At 37.9% G+C, this 19,972-nt stretch overlaps 2 protein-coding genes across 6 annotated transcripts in view; one reads left to right on the forward strand and one right to left on the reverse strand.

The window, feature by feature from the left end:
- The window catches only part of Slc71a2 (solute carrier family 71 member 2), a 78,515-nt gene extending 75,239 nt beyond the window's left edge, over positions 1 to 3,276 (forward strand). For both annotated transcript variants that reach the window (XM_013065226.3, XM_013065225.3), the window contains 2 exons: positions 733 to 875; positions 1,269 to 3,276. In XM_013065226.3, the coding sequence (XP_012920680.2) occupies positions 733 to 875; positions 1,269 to 1,523 (398 nt within the window). In that variant the 3' untranslated portion in view covers positions 1,524 to 3,276. The remainder of the gene's footprint in view (positions 1 to 732; positions 876 to 1,268) is intronic.
- Positions 3,277 to 6,178: 2,902 nt separating this feature from the next.
- The window catches only part of Znf484 (zinc finger protein 484), a 28,062-nt gene continuing 14,268 nt past the window's right edge, over positions 6,179 to 19,972 (reverse strand). For 2 of the 4 annotated variants that reach the window (XM_087207584.1, XM_087207585.1), the window contains 2 exons: positions 14,060 to 14,186; positions 6,179 to 9,672 (listed from right to left, as the gene is read on the reverse strand). In XM_087207584.1, the coding sequence (XP_087063710.1) occupies positions 7,466 to 9,672; positions 14,060 to 14,186 (2,334 nt within the window). In that variant the 3' untranslated portion in view covers positions 6,179 to 7,465. Of the gene's footprint in view, positions 9,673 to 13,714; positions 13,811 to 14,059; positions 14,187 to 19,972 lie in introns of all 4 variants that reach the window. The other 2 variants (XM_087207583.1, XM_087207586.1) reach the window with 2 other exon arrangements.

Genomic DNA, 19,972 nt, shown 5'->3' on the forward strand with positions numbered 1-19,972 from the left:
GGTAGTGGGTAGGCAAAGAGGTGAGATAATGTGGAACCAGCAACCTTCACTCCTCTGGGCAGCCGCAGAAGTAGCTCATGACCACTAATTTGACCATTTTTGACTTATAAGAAATACTTGTTTCATATGTTCAGGCTAATTTGTACCAGCCATATTAGAAAGCAAAGATATCTAGAAATCAGCATTTAATTTTTCTGTGCAGGTCTGTGTTGTGACGAATACCCATGGCAGCTGAGGGGACCATCTGCCAGGGGAGAAGGGAGTCCCTCTACTAATGTATAGCCAGGGCCATCAGGCAAAGGGAAGGTTTTTTATTGTAAATGTGCTATTAAATGAGCAGAATGGGAGATCTCAGTTCATACAACAGTGGAAATTGCCAGAAATGGGAAATATTAGCTTTGCAGTTTATGATTGCCCATTTATAGGCAGATGTCTGTGATGTGGGGAATTCAAACCCAAAAAGATTTCAGAAACTGAAATCACACTTCATTTCCTGTAGACCTTAGTTATAGAGAATAAGGACAGCATTAAAAGGACATCATAAAGCAAAGGAATCGTTTGTGTAATGAGTGAAAATGCAATGGTGAAGTCTTCCTGATCCACTTTCCTCAGTGTGCTTTCTACTCAGTCCAGGAGAATCATTATATCATAGTTTGTCAGAGTACTGTGAAGCTCCACATCTTGAGATGCTTTTCTGAGAACACTGACTCCTGTTTCTTTCTTCTGACTTAGGAGTTACCCAGGGAATCATAACTGGAATAAGAGGACTATGTAATGGCCTGGGGCCAGCACTGTATGGCTTCATATTCTACATGTTCCATGTTGAACTGACCGAGTTGGGCCCAGAATTGAATTCTGGAAGTGGTGCCCTACAGGTAATCGGATGATTTCTAGTTTTGTAACAGTGGTTAAGTCCAAGTATAGCAATTCTTCTGACCTTAACTTTGGAAAGCATTATTTGTATATTACTGTTGTATTTTACAGCAGTAAGCTCTTTGTTTATGTAATCTTAGGTCACAATAAGATTACAGATAAACAGTTGATAGGCTTTCATGTTGGGGTAAGCTATTTAGAAGTGGTACTCAAAAAACAGCCCTGATTAGTTGCCTTGTGTTATATTCTAAAGACCAAGCTCTATTAGAGTTAGCCTCACTATGTCATGAAGTTCTGTAATCTGCTTATGAGAAAATGATTCACTTTTAGGTGGTATAGTTCTTTAGGTTGAAAAGACTAACCAAATTATTTGTCTTCTTTTTCACATCCAACAGGGAGCTGTCATCCCAGGCCCACCATTTTTATTTGGAGCATGTATAGTTCTTATGTCTTTTCTGGTTGCCTTATTCATCCCTGAATACCGTAAAGCCAGTGGAGCTCAAAAACACAGCAACAGCATCATCAGTGGTAGCCTGACCAACACCCCAGAACGGGGCAGTGATGAGGACATTGAACCACTGCTGCAAGACAACAGCATCTGGGAGCTTTCCTCCTTTGAGGAGCCTGGGAGTCAGAGTACTGAGCTATAACTTGAAGAAGGGGAGTTCTGCAGATGTCAACTCTCAGAGTCTTCAGGGGAGCCACACCACATGGGGACTTCATGGTGCTGGAGGGGCCAGGTTGATAAGTGATTCCTTCTTCCTTCTACCCCCTATCTCTCTCTCCTCTTGTTCTTTTTTTCCATTCTTTTTCTGTTTGTACATTAGAACAAAGTAGTGTGCAAATAGTGTGCCATTCTCAAGATTATCTGGAATCCAAACTTTGAATCTCAAATACAAAAGGTCGTATCTCTCAGAGAAAATGGCTTTCTGCTGGGCAGGGTGATACATGCCTGTAATCCCAGCATTCAAAGGCTGAGACAAGAGGATCACAAGTTCAAGACTGGCCTGGACTACAAAGCAAGTTCAAGGCCAGCCTGGACTACACAATGAGACCCTGTCTCAAAAGAAAAACAAAACAAAAAAACCGGCTTTCCTTTAATAACTGGAGTAAGAGACAGTGCTCTTTCTACACTCTTTTCACTAGAAAGTGCAGGATTGTAGTGGTACTGCCATCTTGGGCAAGATTTCAGGTAAAGATTCCCTTCTTTCTTCCTTCCTCCTCCTCTGGATGACACCCAAAAATTTTAGCCCACAGGTATTGATGAGTGGCCACTCTTGAGAGTAACCACTCAGTATCAGGGATCCACTGCCTTTGTCCAAAGGTCAAACAAAAAACTATAGTTTTACTCTCCCTTTGTTTTTTTCTATTTCCTATGCTTGTCTCAATAAACAATATTGACTAATGATCATCTTTAGCAGATGAAGGAAATCTTTCTTACAAATTGAAATCATATTAAAATAGCAAATCACATTACTGCACCTAGCATCCTGGTCAGATCCACAGTGATTTTACAGAGCAAAACAAAACTTCATCTAGCTGGGTGTAATGGTGCACACCTGTAATCCCAGCTACTTAGGAGGCTAAGGCAGGAGTATTGTGAATTCAAGGCCAGCCTGGGCAACACTGCAAGACCACCTGTCTCCAAAAAAAGAAAAAAAAAGTCTTCTAATAGCAACAAAGAAATGGAGGACTAAACTTCTAAGAAAGGTTTTAATAATTTGAACATTCCTGAGAGGCTGAGAGTTAGTTACTGCGCACCAGTGGAGTTTATATCTCAGTTCTCTTGTAATACATTATTACTATTTGCTTTTTCCCACATCTCCCAAGTCCTCCTCAGTTTTTCTCATCCATCACACACCTGCCTTAACTGCTATGTAGTATGCATTTGTTTTCAGTTAATCTTTATCGCAATCTCTTTATCAGACTTCTGAATCTCATGGGATATGCACATTAAATTCCTTTATAAAATATGAGGGTTTAGTGAAGTCCAGTTTCACAAGTGTCTTGCTAATTTTTTGAGATGTTTTATGGACAAAGACAACTTTACAGATTTATATGTATTTTGCTGCACAGTAAATGGACCATTAACTAGGGCCTTCCAATTTAACAAAGCACTCCTTTGAAAGTTTTATAGGTATGAAATATATGTAGATATTTGTAAGGGTTTTAATTTTTTTTGATGGAGTGCTGTGTAAATCTTGTATTTATAAATGTAATGAAGGTATTGACAGAAAAAATATATACAACTTTTATAAAGGATTATGTACTGACTGAATACATTTAAAAGAAAATATATTTTGAAACCTGTTCAGACATGGACAGAAATAACATATCTTTTTACTGCTGTTGGTTTTAGGTTAAGCTTCCTAATGCATAATAAATTTGCAATGGATATATTGACGTCTTTTGTGATTTTTAAAAAAAATTGTGATTGCTCTTTTGGGTTTTCTATGGGTAGCTTTCAACTAAATTAAGTTGTTAATCTTTCAGCTAATGTAAAAGATGTGTGTATTTTCAGTGGAAAAAATCTTAAGTTCATTTAAAATCTTCCATTAAAAACATAACATTTTAAAGCAGGGTCAAGAACACATACATATACACCCATGTCTATAGTAGCATTGTTCCCAATAGGAGGAAACTACCCAGGTGCCCATGGACTGATGAACAGATAAAATGTGGTACTGCATACAATAGAATATTCAGCCTTTAAAGTATGGAAATTCTAGTATGTGGTACAGTGTGGATGAACATTGAAGACATTGTGCTAAGTGAAATAAGAAAGGACCAGTATTGTATAATTTCACTCTTGAGGTACTTAGAGTAGTCACATTAAGAGAGATAGAAGGCAGAACAGTGGTTGCCAGAGGCTGGGACTGGGAGCAATAGGAAGTTACTTAATGGCCACAGAGTTTCATTTTGCAGTACAAGAAAGTTCTGGGATTTAGTGGTAGTAATTTGCATAACATGTAAATTTACTTAATACCACTAAGCCATACCCTAAAAATGGTTAAAATGGTAAATATTATGTGTTATTACCACTTTACCCAGTCTAAAATGTAGAACAGTGATTTCCAAATAGTCATAATGTTATATAACCATCTGCACTAATTCCTGCAGTTAGATTCACTGTACTAATATTTTTAAATGACTTATGCATCTCCTGAGGGACAGTTCATCTGTAGTATCTTTCAGCAGTGATTAAAGGATCCTGACTCGGCAGAGGGGAGGGGGATGAAAATAAGTCATCTCAAGAGAATCCCCTGGGTTCCAGACATAGCCCTCTCTGTTTGTGGCAGCAACCCATGCTTGCCTTTGGTAGTCCAGATCAGTAAGGGTACCCAAGAGTAACTTCCTCAGTAACACACAGGAAAATCAAATTGGCAGTGTAGTGGAGTCACCTGGTCACCTTGTGGCAGCATTACCCCCTCACTTTGCCCAGCATGCTCCAAGTTACAGAGATAGGTTAGTAGGTATGAATGAGAAAAGCCATTCTTCTTAGCCCTTGAGTCACAACCTCATACTCTGGCTCCAAGAGAGCATTATAGGCTTTTGTATTTTGAATTTTTGAGTTATTTTTCTTTGCATAGAATGATCAACTTTTTGTATAAAATATTTTATACTTGGGTTTTTGTTTTTTGGTACCGGGGATCGAACTTGGGACACCACCAGAGGTAATTTTCTTATATCACAGCTTGTAAAGTCTTTAAAATAATGTTGTAAATTGGACTATTTTTATCTCTAAGTCAGTAATTTTGGTAATTTAAAAATAAATTTTGGGATTCTGGACTCATTAGGTTGGAACAACTATCTCAATGAACTGAAATGATCTGTTAATGGCAGAGTTGGTGGTACAAACCAGTATGTCTTTTGAGAACTAAAAATTAAGGTTGAAAAAAAGTCTTAAAAATATTTAAGTTTTGAAGGTACAGAAGAGCTACAAATGCAGTGAGAAATTTCAGGAATAAGACTAGAGATAAGACATAGTCTCTAGAATTTGAGATAGTTTATTACTAAGAGTTGTTACCTAATTTTTAAGGCAAACAGGGCAAGAAAGGCTGGTGAGTTGTTTACAAACTCATGGAAATGAAGAGACAAATACTGGAATTTAGGTCCTTTCAAGGCAAAAGGGCCTGATTTCTGCAGGTATCCCCTAAAAAAAGGGTGAAAAAATATACAAGCCCTCCCAGTGCTAATGTCTCATTTCACAACCTCAACACATGATTAGATAAAGGCAATCAGGGAAGGCTACTATCCCCAGCCTGGTCGCCTGTTGAAAACAAAGGCAAATCTTCTCTGTAAGAAGACAACATCTAGACATCCATCACTACAGTTTTAATAGGTAATGTCTGGCAGTTGATTTATAAAATCACCAGATATATGGATGACATTACCAAAATTCAAGTAAAACACCACCAACAGAAACAGGTCAATAGAGCAGCTAGATAAAAAGATTAGCTCTAGAAGAAACCAAAAAATAAAGCAGATGTACAATTTGAACAGATAATATCTAGGAATTTCATATGCAAGCATGAACACACACAAACACAAACCACATATTAAAGAATCACTAGAATCACTGAAACACCAAGCAGGTAAGTACACAGAAAATAATACCTTAACACATCTATTCAAAGCAAAAGCCAAAGAGATACACTTTAAAGGAGACCAAAAAAAAAAAAAAAGGTATTTCAAAGGTAATTATACTGGCAGCTTACTTTTCAGTAGGAGACAGACTATAGTAAATATCTCCAAAATATTAATAATAAGTGCAACTTAGAATTTTATACTAAAAGTATCCTTCAAAAATAAAGCCAAGGCCTGCGGATATAGCTCATGGGTAGTATGTACTTGGCATATATAAGGCCCTGGGTTGATCACCGGTACAAAAAAAAAAGAAAAAAAGGTAGTGACTCTCCAACAAATAAAAGTAGAATGTGTCACCAGTAAACACACAATACAAAAAAAATGATTGGTTATATCAGTTACATACAGAAGGCAAATGTATGACATCAATACTGTAAGTCAAGAAGGGAAAACATGCGGTTAATGTTCTAACTCCTTCCCTTGATCAGAAGTGGTTTGAGTATAAATTTACATTAGCCTTTAACAAGGAAGTATGCATAGTGTATTCATTATCTGACATAGTGCATTTTATGTCAAAAAGCATCACTAGAGACACTTCATAATGATGAAGTTCCAATTAATTAGGAAAACAATACCAATTCTAAATTTGAATGTATGTTAAAAAAGACTCAGAATATGTAAAACAAAAATGAGTTTTAAATAAGAGACAAATTCAGAATTATTCTGCACAATTATGACATTTATTCCAGTATCTGATTAAATACAATTAATTTGTAAAGAATGGAGTGAACAGGAAGAGTACTTTTCCAAACATTGAACTATATTTTGTCTTATATGAATATAAGCTAAAATGGAAGACAACTGTGCCCCATTGTAATCTAGCCTGCAATGAATGTACAGAAAATGTACTAACGGGCTGGGATTTAGCTCAGTGGTTCTGGCGCCTGCTTCGCAAGTGCAAGGTCCCAAGTTCGATTCCTGGTACTAAAAAAAGAAAATGTACTAACAAAACTGAAGGCAAGGAATTCTAGGTTTGGAATCCATTTTTCTTAATTTGTCCCATCTTCAAACAGAAATCATTAAGAAAGTGCAGTTTCTTATGAAAAACAGTTGAGGATCCAAAGTGTTATTACCTAAATCTAGGACCCTGTGTCTAAGTACTGTGATCCTGTGGCTAAGTTCTGTGACCCAAGGGCCAGTTCTGAGGTGAGAAGTAGCTACAAGATTGCTGCTCACATCACTGATCAATGCTGGGATATAGGCAGGAACCCCACTGAGATATCCTGGAACCCAGTGCCACAGCATACACCAGTAAGTGCTAAAAACAATAAATAATGATTTCCCAAAAGAAAAGTAGAGTCCCTAGTGTCAAATTTCACAAAACCTTCCATTTTCTTCTCATTACAGACATAACTAACTTCTGCCTTGATCTCAGAATCGTTAGGGGACTCAATGAAAATTTTCTTACCACTTTTTTTTGGGGGGGTCAATACCACCAAAGGCATAAAATCAAAGTTTTTGCCAGCAAAGGCATAAAAAACTCAACAGCCCTGACTTTATACAGGTGTTTACTGAAAGAAAAGAGAGATTGTAAGTCATCTCTTTACATTTTACATGTTACCCAGGTTGGTCTCAAATTCCTGGGGTCAGCTGAACCTCCTGGCTCAGGCTCCCGAGTACCCAGGATTGTAGGGATGTACCATATCATCCACCTTTTGCATTATTACTATTATTTTCAGGGCCTATCAATCTGTCAAGTAACCAAGTATGACTATGACACATTGCTTACTAGATACTTTCTCCAAAGGATCACCCCAGATGTATAATGAATATCAGCTATATGATGCAGATATTCATTGTGACTAGACTGAAGGTGGTAGGTGGGCCATGGTTACCTCCTGCTTCTTGTTCAAGCTGTAGCCTCTGATTTCTTTGTATCACCATGCCATGATTGTGGTGTTGGGCACTGTACAATATCAGACTTCTGATTTATACTGAGTTGACTTCAAAGTTGTGGCTTCCAGTTTAAGGCTTTCCCCAAGTCACTGCACTTATAGGGCTTCTGTTTAGTATGGATTTTCTGGTGTTTAATAAGATTTGATCTGATGGTGAAGGCCTTTCCACATTGAGCACAAATATATGGTTTCTCTCCTGTGTGAATTCGATGATGCTCATGGAGCTGTGACTTCTTAATGAAGGCTTTCCCACAGTCACTGCATTCATAGGGTTTCTCTCCGGTATGAATTCTCCTATGTCTATTCAAGTGTGACTTCTGGATGAAGGATTTCCCACATTCGGTACAAATATAAGGTTTCTCTCCTGTGTGAATTCTCTGATGCATAATGAGTGTTGATTTTCTTGCAAAGGCTTTCCCACAGTCACTGCACTCATAATGTCTTTCTCCAGTATGAGACTGCTGATGCATATGGAGGCCTGACTTTCGAGTGAAGGCTTTTCCACAGTCACTACACTTATAGGGTTTCTCTCCAGTGTGAATTTTCTGGTGTGTGAAGAGGTTTGATCTGTCTGTGAATGCCTTTCCGCATTCAGCACATCTATAGGGTTTCTCTCCGGTATGAATCTGCTGATGAACATGGAGTTGTGATTTTTTAGTGAAGGATTTCCCACAGCCACTGCATTCATAGGGTTTCTCTCCAGTATGAATCCTCTCATGTGTAATAAAGTGTGACTTGTGGAAGAAGGCCTTCCCACATTCAGTGCAAACATAGGGTTTTTCTCCTTTGTGGATTCTTTGATGCATACTGAGTGTTGACTTCTGAATGAATGCCTTCCCACAGTCACTGCATTCATAATGCCTCTCGCCACTGTGACACTTCTGATGGATCCTGAGCCGTGACTTCCAGATGAATGATTTTCCACAGTCACTGCATTTGTAGGGTTTCTCTCCAGTGTGAATTTTTTGGTGTTTAATGAGATTTGACCTATCAGTAAAGGCCTTCCCACATTCAGTACATATATAAGGTTTCTCCCCGGTATGAATTTTCTGGTGTATAATGAGATTTGTCTTGTGAGTGAAGACCTTCCCACATTCTGAACAGATGAAGGGATTCTCTCCTGTGTGAATCCGCTGATGCACAAGGAGTTGTGGCTTTTTTATAAAAGATTTCCCACAGTCACTGCATTCATAGGGCTTCTCTCCAGTATGAATTCTTTCATGTGTGATGAAATGCGACTTTCGGATAAAAGCCTTCCCACATTCAGTACATACATAGGGTTTTTCTCCTGTATGAATTTTCTGATGCATACTTAGTGTTGATTTCCTTGTAAAGGCTTTTCCACATTCAGTGCATTCAAAGTGCTTCCCTATGGTAGGAACTTTCTTATGTACAGTGAGTTTTGAATTCTGAGAAAAGTTTTTCCCACATTGACCATATTCATAGTTTTTTTCTCCATTAAGATTTTGCTGGCAACTGAACAGATCAGACTTCTGGATACAGCCTCTTCCATACTCACTGCATTTATAGTAATTCTCTTCATTATGAGTTTTCTGATTATTTGACCTGAGGGAATAATCCTTTCCAAATTCAGTGGGCATAAAGGGTTTCTCTCCAGTAAAGACCCTCTGAGGTACAGTATGCTGGGGCTTCTGAGTGAAGACTGTCTGTTTGCTGCACTTTTGCTGTTCTTCAGCATATATACTCAGACATGAAAGTAGAGATGACTTCTGGGTGAAATCTTTTACAAAGTCAGAAAACAAACATAAATTCTCCTCAGAATGAATTTTTTCACATTGAATAAGATGTTGCTTAGGGCTCAGAAGTTCCTTACACTGATTAGCTTCACATATATTCATTTCTGGATGAGAATTAATAGGAGTAAACATATCACCATATCCAATAATCTTACCAAGATTTTCTGTGGCATCGTTTCTATTATGATGATATAAGCTTGCAATAGGTTTCAAACTTTTTCCAAATGTGCTGCTATGGTGGAATCCTTTTCTTGAAGTAACAAGGTATGTATGTACAGGAACCATTTTTCCTGTGTCCTCACAGTCTAGCTCATTAGCTGGTGTTGCCTTGTTGGTGAAGGCAACATGACTTTGTTTGTTCTGGTTTTCCTCATATCTCCCTTTCCATTTATCATCTTTCCACAATTCTAAGTCTCTTATAAAGAGATGAATTATCTCAGACTGGAAAAACAATTCTTCAGACAATTCCTGTTGTAAAATCTCAAAACCAGTATTTCCACCTATAAAAGAGAAAAGATAAAACTGATAAAAAGAACAATTAATGGAAGATAGAAGGACTGATACAATGAATTGATTCAGGGTAAACAGAGAAAAGGGAGAGGCTTTTATAAATATAAAAATATGATATCTAATATAATATATTAATAAAATTAACAGCATATTTACCTTATGATAAATAATAGCATTTAGATGTACTATTGTAACCTCTATATTAACTCATTTAAATTTTATCACAATCTTTTCCTACTGGTATCAAAGTCTCTACAGATGAGGAAACTGAACTATAAGAGTTTAATAATCACCCAAATCAAATGTTTATTAAGAAGGAAAAGACTCAAATGCAAGCAAATGTAGAAGTGAGGGGAGTGCCAGAAAAAAAGTGGCAAGTCTGTAATCTTAAAGGAAGGTTAATACTGGGGAGAGGGGGTGCTAAAGAACAAATCTGGCCTCACGCATGCTAACCATGCATTCTACCACTATGCTATACCTCCAGGCCCTAAAAGACATATTTCTGAGTCTAGAATCTTATTCTTCATCTGTGAACTCTATCTTCCTGAGTTGTGTCTTATCTCTTAACTACTGTGCCCTAAATACCAACTTATTTATGTTTATAGTGAAACTATTGTGGCCTCAGTCTTCTTGACTCAGCCAAAGGGTAAACTGTATGTCTATAATCCAGCTCTTCATCCCTAGTTTAGGGTACAGATGACATGTATCCAGTAAGAAACAACAGGAGAAAGGGCCACACATCTGAGGCTGAAAGTCATCCATCAAATCTGTCCCTTTTCTGTATAGTATTATCTTGTGGCCAAGTACGTGGCTAACTCATAACACTAGGTTTGTCCAGTCTCATTTGTACATTAGGTAGGACCAAGTAACTTAGTTCTTACCAATCAAATGAGAGTAAAATTTACATTTGCTGTGATAAGCCCAAAGTCTTAAGGAAGTGAGTATAAATCTCTCACAAACCTTTTATTTCCACTGAACATTTCAGACTTGGCAGCAACCAGCTCTATCCAGCCAGCATTGCCCTAGGGCAGGTATCAGAACACTAGATCGCTGGGCCAAAACCCAGGCCTTCAACCCAAAACCTAAGAATGGCTTTTACGTTTTTTTAAGTGGCTGGAAAACAAAAACGTAAGAATAACACTTCACTGAGCCGGGGATTTAGCTCAGTGGTTCCACCGCCTGCCTAGCAAGCTCAAGGACCAGAGTTTGATCCCCAGTACCCCTGCCCCAAAATTATTAAAAATTCAAATTTCAGCATCCTAAAAGGTTTTTATTAGACCGTAGCAACATTCATTCACTGATGTATTGTCTACAGCTGCTCTGTGGTTACAACAGCAAACATGAATAGTTATGACAACAAGCATATGGCCCACAAGCCTAAAATACTTACTGCTGAGGGCTATAGAAAAGGTTTCCCAAGCTCTGGCCTAGGGTGGTGATGGCAGTCTTTAGGGTTTTCAATGATAACAAATAGCAGACCGCGGCATGCGCATACTGGAGGTGATGGTGCTGCAATGACTTCCTAGAAACTCTGTCCCTGAAAGGCCACTGCAGTCACCTGGCAGAACCTGAGCCACTCACCTTGGAGCTGCCGTGCAAGGGGTAAATGTTTACTCTTTAACTCACTGTTCCTTGGTGTCTCTGAGTTACAGGAACATGGCTTTATTCTAGTATTTATTCTTAATATTCTTGCCCCAAATCATACGAACATTCCAAATCCCAGAACACTGTATAAGGCACAGTAGATTCTCAGTGACAATTTGTGTATAAATTCAACTATATTATCTTGTTCCAACAGAGTCTTGAATACTGGCAGCCTGAGCTTATTTTATTACATGAGGACACTGCCTTGTCCTCCAAACATGCTCTTTAACTGCTACACTGCACTTTCACTCGCACATACTGATAACTTTCATTAATCCTGAGGACATTCGACACTTGAGTTTTACACACAGAATCTGACCTTCTGCAACTTTTTATTTCCTTTAGCTTACAAACCCCCTGCTATGACTGACAGCTTTTACGTTACTACTAATAACACTCAATACAAAAAGTGCTCGAGTTAAAAATTTATTTGTATATAATTCCTCTGTTGTCACTGTTTTGGTTACTCATTCAATAAAATACAGTCAAAATCCAGGCCAATAAAATGTACATATGCAAGTTGTCTCCTCACTAGTCACTACAGTCTACTGTCTTAATGAATTCAAATATACATGTCAAATTCTATAATTTTCTTAGCTTATGCTTTGAGTTAATTATAATCTTAGTTTACAGAATCTAAATTGTTTTTAATTTATGAAAATGGTAGTGTATGTATCTTACTCAGTTTCTTTTTCTTTTTTTTTCAAACAAGTCCAAAATGTGGTGTGTTGAATTTCTAGTTCACTGCTTCTAAGTGCTAGGATTCCAGGTATGCATCACTGTGGTCAGCTGACCCATACTTCTAAAAAAATGTTTCTATAGAAAATATTTAGTAAAATTAAATTCTTTAATTTATAGGCAGAGGAGGTTGTTTTGCTTTATTTCAGAAGGATTTTAAAATTTTTCTCCTGAGAGCAATTCAGAGGGCCAGAGACGGTAATTAAAAACAGAAGATAACTATATGAAATCTTTAAAATGTCAGCCTTTGTGCATTATACTAAATATTTTTATCTACCACTTAGATTCTGTCAATACCTCACAATCCAAAGATACCATATAAGAGAGCAGCTGCCTCTGGGAAGGATAAAAATGAATATGGGGAGTGGGGATTAAAATGAGAGGGGGACCTCAAACACAATGATGATGACACTGGCTGTAAACTAAGATTATAATTAACTCAATCTCCTGCACTTGAGGTACAAAGGCTTCTTGTGAAATATTTAAATAAATAATTTAGAAAGATCAAGTCAGTGTTGTATTGTACTAGTTAAGTAGGAAGAAGATGTTCATAGTGCTCTCAAAGTCAACAATTAGAGGAGAGGCATGGGGAGATTATAAAATAAACCCATCTTAGCTGAACATGGTGGTAGCATGCCTATAATTCCAGCTACTTGGGAGGCAGAGGCAGGAGGATTGCAAGTCTGAGGTCACACTGGGCAACTCAGTGAGACTGTCTCAAAGTAAAAATTTAAAAATTTTAAAAATGGATAGGGATGTTGCTCAGTGGTAGCACACTCCTTTTTTGGTGTTTTTTTATTACTTAAATTCTTTTATTGGTACATTTTAGGTATACAAAACATTTACATTTCTCATTGGGAACTTGTACCTTTACATGATACATCTTGGCTCTTATTTTTTCCCCATTCCTAGCCCTCCCTTCACCCCCTCCACCCTTCCCTATTTACAAAGACTTTATTTCCATTTTTTCCATTTCTCATCATTTTTCCTTTCCCTTCTTTCCTTTCCCCTGCCCCTCCCACCACCCCTACCCCTTTGGACCTTTTCTTCCTATTTTGCATTATCAATTATTCATTCTAATCATTGGTACATTTTAGGTATACAATATACTGACATTCATCATTGGAAATTTGCACCTTTACATAATCTCTCTTGGTTCTTATTTTTCACCCTTGCCCTGCCCTCCCTTCAATCCCTCCATCCCTCCCTATTTGCAAAGATTTTGTTTCCATTTTTCCATTTTCTCATATCAATTCCATTCCCTTCTTTCCTTTCCCCTACCCCTCCTGTTTTTTGTTTTTTAAAGCTTACCAGTGACCCACACTGATTTTCATTAAGAATTCAGGTCTATGAATATGAAAAGGATCTAAAGCCCTGAGGGAGGTAGAAAGAATAAAAATTTTCTAGGGAAAGTTAAGAAAAAAAATCAAGAAAGCAAGATGATGTAGAGTTGGATATAAAGAACACCCCAGTATAGGCGGTGGGGGACAGTATTTAGATGTCCAAGAGACCAACATTAACTCTATCCAGTTTGAAAGTTCAGACCATAAGCAGAAGAGCCATATTATTGGCACTTTAAAGTGGCCAGCGCCTGGTGGCACAACCTTAGGTGAACCACACTGTCTTCCCTGCTCTTGGTTCCTTACTCACTTGGATAGCTCTGACTTGAGTTTTCACTTCCCAATGAACATGGCTCTTCTCCTGGCTCCCAGCTAAAGATGACTTCTAGGTTGGGAACCTGACACCCTATCAACAGGAAACAACAGAGGACTTGGTTTCAGAGGCAATACAATGAAGCATGCCACATGCTTTCCAGAAAAATTCACTGGACAAAGGTATATTCACAGAATCCAAGAGACTATTAAACTCTCCAGATATCCTACAGCCTTTCCACATGGCTCAGAAAACCCACAGATTTCAGAAAGGGCACCAAGAAAGAAAATAAAGTAACACAGGCACAGCCTGTTATATATATATCTGCAGGGCTGAGCTCACCCACTGAGATTAGGTTGAAATAGTTCTCCAGCATCACATCCCTGTACAGGCTCTTCTGGGCAAGGTCCAGGTGCTGCCACTCCTCCCTGCTGAAGTCTACAGTTACATCCTCAAAGGATACTGCTCTCTGTGAAAACAAATTCCAAGGGGAATTCAAATTCAAGGGGAAGGATCAAGGTTGTAGCAAGCGATCTAAACACCTACATATTATGCTGTTATTTTGAAGAAAAAATGAAATCCTTTAAAACTTCTCATGCTAGTCCTTCTGAAATATTGATAATATTCTTTTTAAAAATCTATGTGCTAGCTGATTGCCTATTCCTGTAATCCCTGCACTCTGGGAGGCAGAGGCAGAAGGACTTTTGCAAGTTCAAGGCCAGTCTAGGCAACTTAGTTGAAGCCTGCATAGAGTATTGGTGGGAATATAAAATGGTGCAAAGGGGAAGCTGTCAGGCAACCCTCCAAAAGTTAAAGAGTCTTAGGATATGACCCACCAGCTAGCTATACTTCTAGGCAGAAATAAAACGGAAACAAAAATATCTACACAAAACTTATGTATGAGTGCTCACACCATTATTCTTAACATCTAAAAATGGAAACAACCCAAATGTCTGTCAACAATAAAGAAAATGTTGTATCTCCATACAATAGTATTCATTGATTAAAAAGAAAATAAAGCACTGATACATGCTGTGAATGCATTAATCTTGATAAAACTAAAAGAAGCAAGTCCACAAAATTCTATATGTTACATGATTTCATTTATATGAGATACCCAGAATAGACAAATCAATTGAGACAGAGTAGATTAGTGGTTGTCTAGGACTGGGAGGAATGGAAGGATTTGAAAGTGACAGCTAAAAACAGTTAAGTTTTTTTGGAAGGGGTAAAGAAAACTTTCTAAAACTGACTGTGATAATGGCTGCACAACTCAACAACTATATTAAAAATCAATGAAATATATATTCTAATGAAAGGGAAGGCTCTTCTGAGGCACTGTCATTTCCAGACAGGGTGTAGGAGTGTGTATCCAGTGCTTCTTCCAAGAATAATTATACAAGCCAGATGAAATACTGAAATCACCTGTTGGAAACTACAAGAAATATGCTGAGGTAACAAGGGCTAATATCGGAGAACAAAAAACACTTAAGATTTAAGCTGACTTATGAAGCTACTTTTTCAATAGAAGGTTGTATCTGGGTGACAGAAAAAAAACCAAGAGAAGGAAGCACCTGGCCATTCTCCCCTCAGAATATTAAAAAATTGAGAAATTCAGTATCTCAAATTAAGAATAATTAACTAGGTTTACCAGAAAAATTCAGAATTATTGAACTCGAAAAAAAGTAAACAGAAAATGTCCAAACTGAAGATCAGAGACCTGAATAGGCCCACAAAGACTTAGAAAATGAAAGTAATATATGAACTATAGCCCATTAAAAACAGACCAGGATACTGAACCTAAATGGGTTGACTACTTGCTAAAACACAAGATTTAAAGATAAAGTACAGTCTTATAAAGTAATATTACTAAAATGTCTTGAATAAAATCAAAATTATTCTTCATATCAAAGAAGTAAGAAAATCTCAAATCCAGTGAGAAAGGATCTTCAACAGACGCCAACACTAGATGAAATAGATGCTGGAATTATCTGACAAGGATTTAAAGTTGCTAACATAAAAATAATCCAACAAGTAGCTGTAAATATGCTTGAAATAAATAGAAACACAGAAAGTCTCAGCAAAGAAGCAGAAGATATAAAAAAGAACCAGGTGGTGGTGGTGGTGGTGGGGTAATAGCTCAGTCATAGAGTGCTTACCTAGCAAGTGTGAGGACCTGAGACTGATCCCCAGCACTTGGAGGGGTTGGAGGGAGTAGAGAAGAACCAAACTGAAAAGTACAATAACTGAAATTTAAGCCCTCACTGAATGATCTTAAGAGCAGACTGAAGATCCAAAGGAAAGAATTAGTTACCCTGAAGATAGATCAATAGAAGTTATCCAGTCTGAATAGAAAGAAATACACAGAAAAACCACCACTGCCTAAGAGATCTATAGACAATAGTAGGAGGTCTAACAATCATTTCACTAGAGTCTTAGAAGGAAGGAAAAAAAAGTAAGATTCAAGAAATAATAGCTAGTAAACTTCCCAAATTCAGCAAAAGGCAAAAGTCTACAGATTCAAGTAGATGAGAAAGTCTCAAACAGGAATAATCAAATAAATAAATAATCAAATAAATCCATGCCCATGTACATCATATACATATATGAAAACCAAATTCAAGAAAAACCTAAAAGCAGTCAGAGAGAAAACGCATATTACCTTACGGAAGCAATCATTTGAATGAGAGTGAATTTCTCACCACAAACTATGAAATCAAAAGGAAGTGGCACAACACTTTTCAAGTGCTGAAAGGAAAGAACTGTCACTATGGAATTCACATCCAGTGAAAATAAAATAGGCTCTGTTTAGGCTCTCTAGAGAAAAAATGCCACATGAAGACACACACAGAGGGAAGATGACCATGTGACAATGAAGACAATAGGAGTTAACACAATTGCAAGCCAAGGAACACCAAGGATTTCCAGCAACCATTAGAAGGTACAAGACAGAGTATGGCCCCGATAATACTTTGATTTTGTACTTCTACCTCCAAAAACTGTAAAGGAATAAATTTCTGTTGTGTTAAGCTCCCTCTTATGGTAATTTGTTATTACAGTCTTAGTACATTATTATAAATATATAACATGCAAACATTAATCAAAAGAAAGCAAGAATGCTTATATTCATGTAAAATAAAATAGACTTCAGAGGAAAGAAAATTAACAGGAACATTACGTAATGTCTTAGGCTAAGGTTGCTTTAACAAATATGATAGAGTGGGAGGCTTAAGTAACAAATATTTCTTTCCAATAGTTCTGAAGATTAGAAGTCTAAGATTAAGATCCTCACAGTGACTGACAACGCCCCACTTCCTGGTTTACAAATGGCTGCCTTCCTGTATGTTATGGCAAATAGGAAATAAACTCTGTTCTCTTCCTCTTCAAAGGATACTAAGCTAATTACCTCCTAAAGACCATACTTTCAAATACCATTGGAGGTTAGGGTTTCAATATCTGAAGGCTTGATGGACAAAAACATTCAGACCATAATAAAAATGACAAAAGGATCAATTCACTAAGACAACATAACAATCCCAAATGTGTCAAGTACCAAACAAAGCTGCAAAATTTAAGAAGCAACAATTGGCAGTACTAAAAGGAGAAACAGGCATATCCACAGTTGTGGTTGGAGACTTCAACATCTCTCTTGATAATTATTAGAATATCCAGACAAATCTCAACAAATTTAAAAATAACTGAAACTATACAGAGTATATTTTCTCAACACAATGAATTTAAAGGACAACTCAGTAGCAGAAAGGTAACTGGAAAATCTCCAGGCACTTGGAAACTAAACAGCACAAACTCAAAATAATTGAGTCAAAGAGGAAGTTTTGGGGAAATAAAAAAACTATGCTGAATTGAATAAAAATTAAAAATGTCAAAATTTTTAGGATGCAATTAAAGCAGTGATAAGAAAAAACTTCATAGTACTAAAGCCTTGCATTAGAAACTTTTCAAATCAATCATTAAGATCGTTTGTCAAGAAACTAGAAAGAAAAGATTAAAATAAGCTCAAAGCAAACAAAAGGAGGGAAATCAGTAAGAGCAGAAATCAGTGAAATTGAAAAGGGGGGATCTAACATGACTGAATAGAGGAGTCACATCAGAGAGACTCAGAGAAGATCAACTAAAAACACAGGTAATTGGAAGAAGGGAAGGAAAATATACCCTGATGTAACAACTCAATCTGAAAGAAGAGACTTGTAGATCAAACAAAACATATGCATAGGAGTTTGAAAGAAGTGAAGCAGTCTGACAGGACTGCTCATGGGGTCTCAGCCCACAACCAATACCAGAACTGCCATTTTTTTTTTTTCCAGAACTGCCATTTTGAGAAGATCCCAATTAGCTGGCGGGATCCAAGTAGAGCAGTAGAGACAAGCCACACAGAATAGATTTGGGATAAACGGCCCTTTACTTCATCATACCCTCTCCAAACAGAAGATACTGAAGCCTGGCAGAATTTTTTGCCTGGTGTCATACCCCAGGAGCAAATGACCAAGGAGCTGCTCCCTCCCCCCACCCACCTGTTTTCAGACTCTGAGAGGATAAACAAGCAACTGCTACCTGTGTTGGGAGTCTTCAATATTGGACCCCAAGTACACCTGAGTCACCACTAGGAGCCTTCAGTTTATCCCAGGCAAACCAGGACATTCATCTGGCACACAGAGCTAACACTGGTCTGGTTTGAATCCATACTAAGCACCCAGGGCTCACTTGATCCTACACAGATTTCTCACTGCCCTGCTCCAATCCTAGATCCGCCGGAGTCTCTATCTGACATCTAAAACCAGCCCCTGGGCAACTAGGGTTTATACATGGGTGTTCCAGGCACCCAGGGCACAGCAGAGTCTCCACCCTGTGTTCAGCGAGAGCTCCAGACACAGTCCCTACCTGACATAATCGGTTAGTCCTCTGCCTGGTTAAGCAGCAAGGGTGAATGGCTGCCTATTCTGCCCAGTAGTCTGGACATCCACGAGACACCACCCAGTGCTCTGCACCATCACTGGGTTATACAAATCTGCCCATGGTATTCCTCTGAGCAGATTTGTTTCTCCTCAGAGCATCTAGACTGAGAGTCAGGTCTGAGAACCTACAGGAGCTTCCACATACTGGGAGCCTGTCCCACAGACACTGGAAAATACATCAGGTAATCAGCCTCCATTCCCAACCAGAAGGAATCCACAACAGGAGTCTTGTAAATAAGCCTACACCTTCCCTGGTCCAGTACATGGGACCAGAGAGAGGGCCCCTTGAACTGAATAATCTCCATACAAACTCACAGAGTATAAAAAGGGGCAAAGTGGAAAGTGACTTGTAAGAATAAAGACTACTGACCTGGGAAGAAAACACACTTCTGAAAATACATAGGAACTCCTTTTTTCTTCTTCATTACTGGTATGTTTTTGGCTTTTCACTATTTTTTTTTCTTTTGGTAGAGTTTGGAGTTTTACCACCCATTTTTTTGCCCTCTCTTTTTTTCCCCCTTTTTTCTGCTTTTGGTACCGGGGACTGAACTTGGGTCCTTGCGCTTGTGCACCAGGTGGCGCAACCACTGAGCTAAACCCCTGGCCCACCCCCTCTTTTGATAATTACTTTGATTTATTTATTTGAATAGGTCCTCCTTTTACTCTCTCATCCCATTCTTTTCTCACTTTCTCTCTTTCAACTTGTTCCCTTAGTATTTTTTCTTGTTTTCTTTTCCTCTAATTTAATCTCCATTCCCTATCATTCATTCATCCTGCTCCTAGGTGGTCATCTCTGTTACTATTATCTAATACCACTAATTTCCCTTTACTCCTTAACAGAACCTCCTATATCAATCTTACCACATTGTTCACATCTACCATTGCTTTATTTTCTATTTCTTTGCTCTTTTTTCTTAATATTACCACACCCATAATACCTACCCTTATAAATCTATAGGTAGTTAATTATGTCTTACTATGGCTGAATACTGATTTACAGTGAAAGGGAGTAAATTGCTCTATCCAGGGGATGTTTAATGTATTTAATTTTCTGATTTGTTTTATATCTTGCTATATAACTATAAATCCTGTACCTAGGGTTAAAGGTAACAAAGTATTAGTTATTACACTCTGCCATTTTCCAGTTTGTGTTTGATACTATAGTTATTACTGATTGTACTAAGTTGGCCAAAGTGACATTGGTGTTGTGATCAATTGATCCTCTTTATATCCCAATACCTAGATTGTCTGGGGCCCATAAACAATACTACAGCCCAGTACC

This window comes from Heterocephalus glaber, unplaced genomic scaffold (genome assembly GCF_053883595.1).
Source record: "Heterocephalus glaber isolate CG9 unplaced genomic scaffold, H.glaber_assembly_v1.0 deba00000818, whole genome shotgun sequence".
NCBI classification, from domain to species: Eukaryota; Metazoa; Chordata; class Mammalia; order Rodentia; family Bathyergidae; genus Heterocephalus; species Heterocephalus glaber.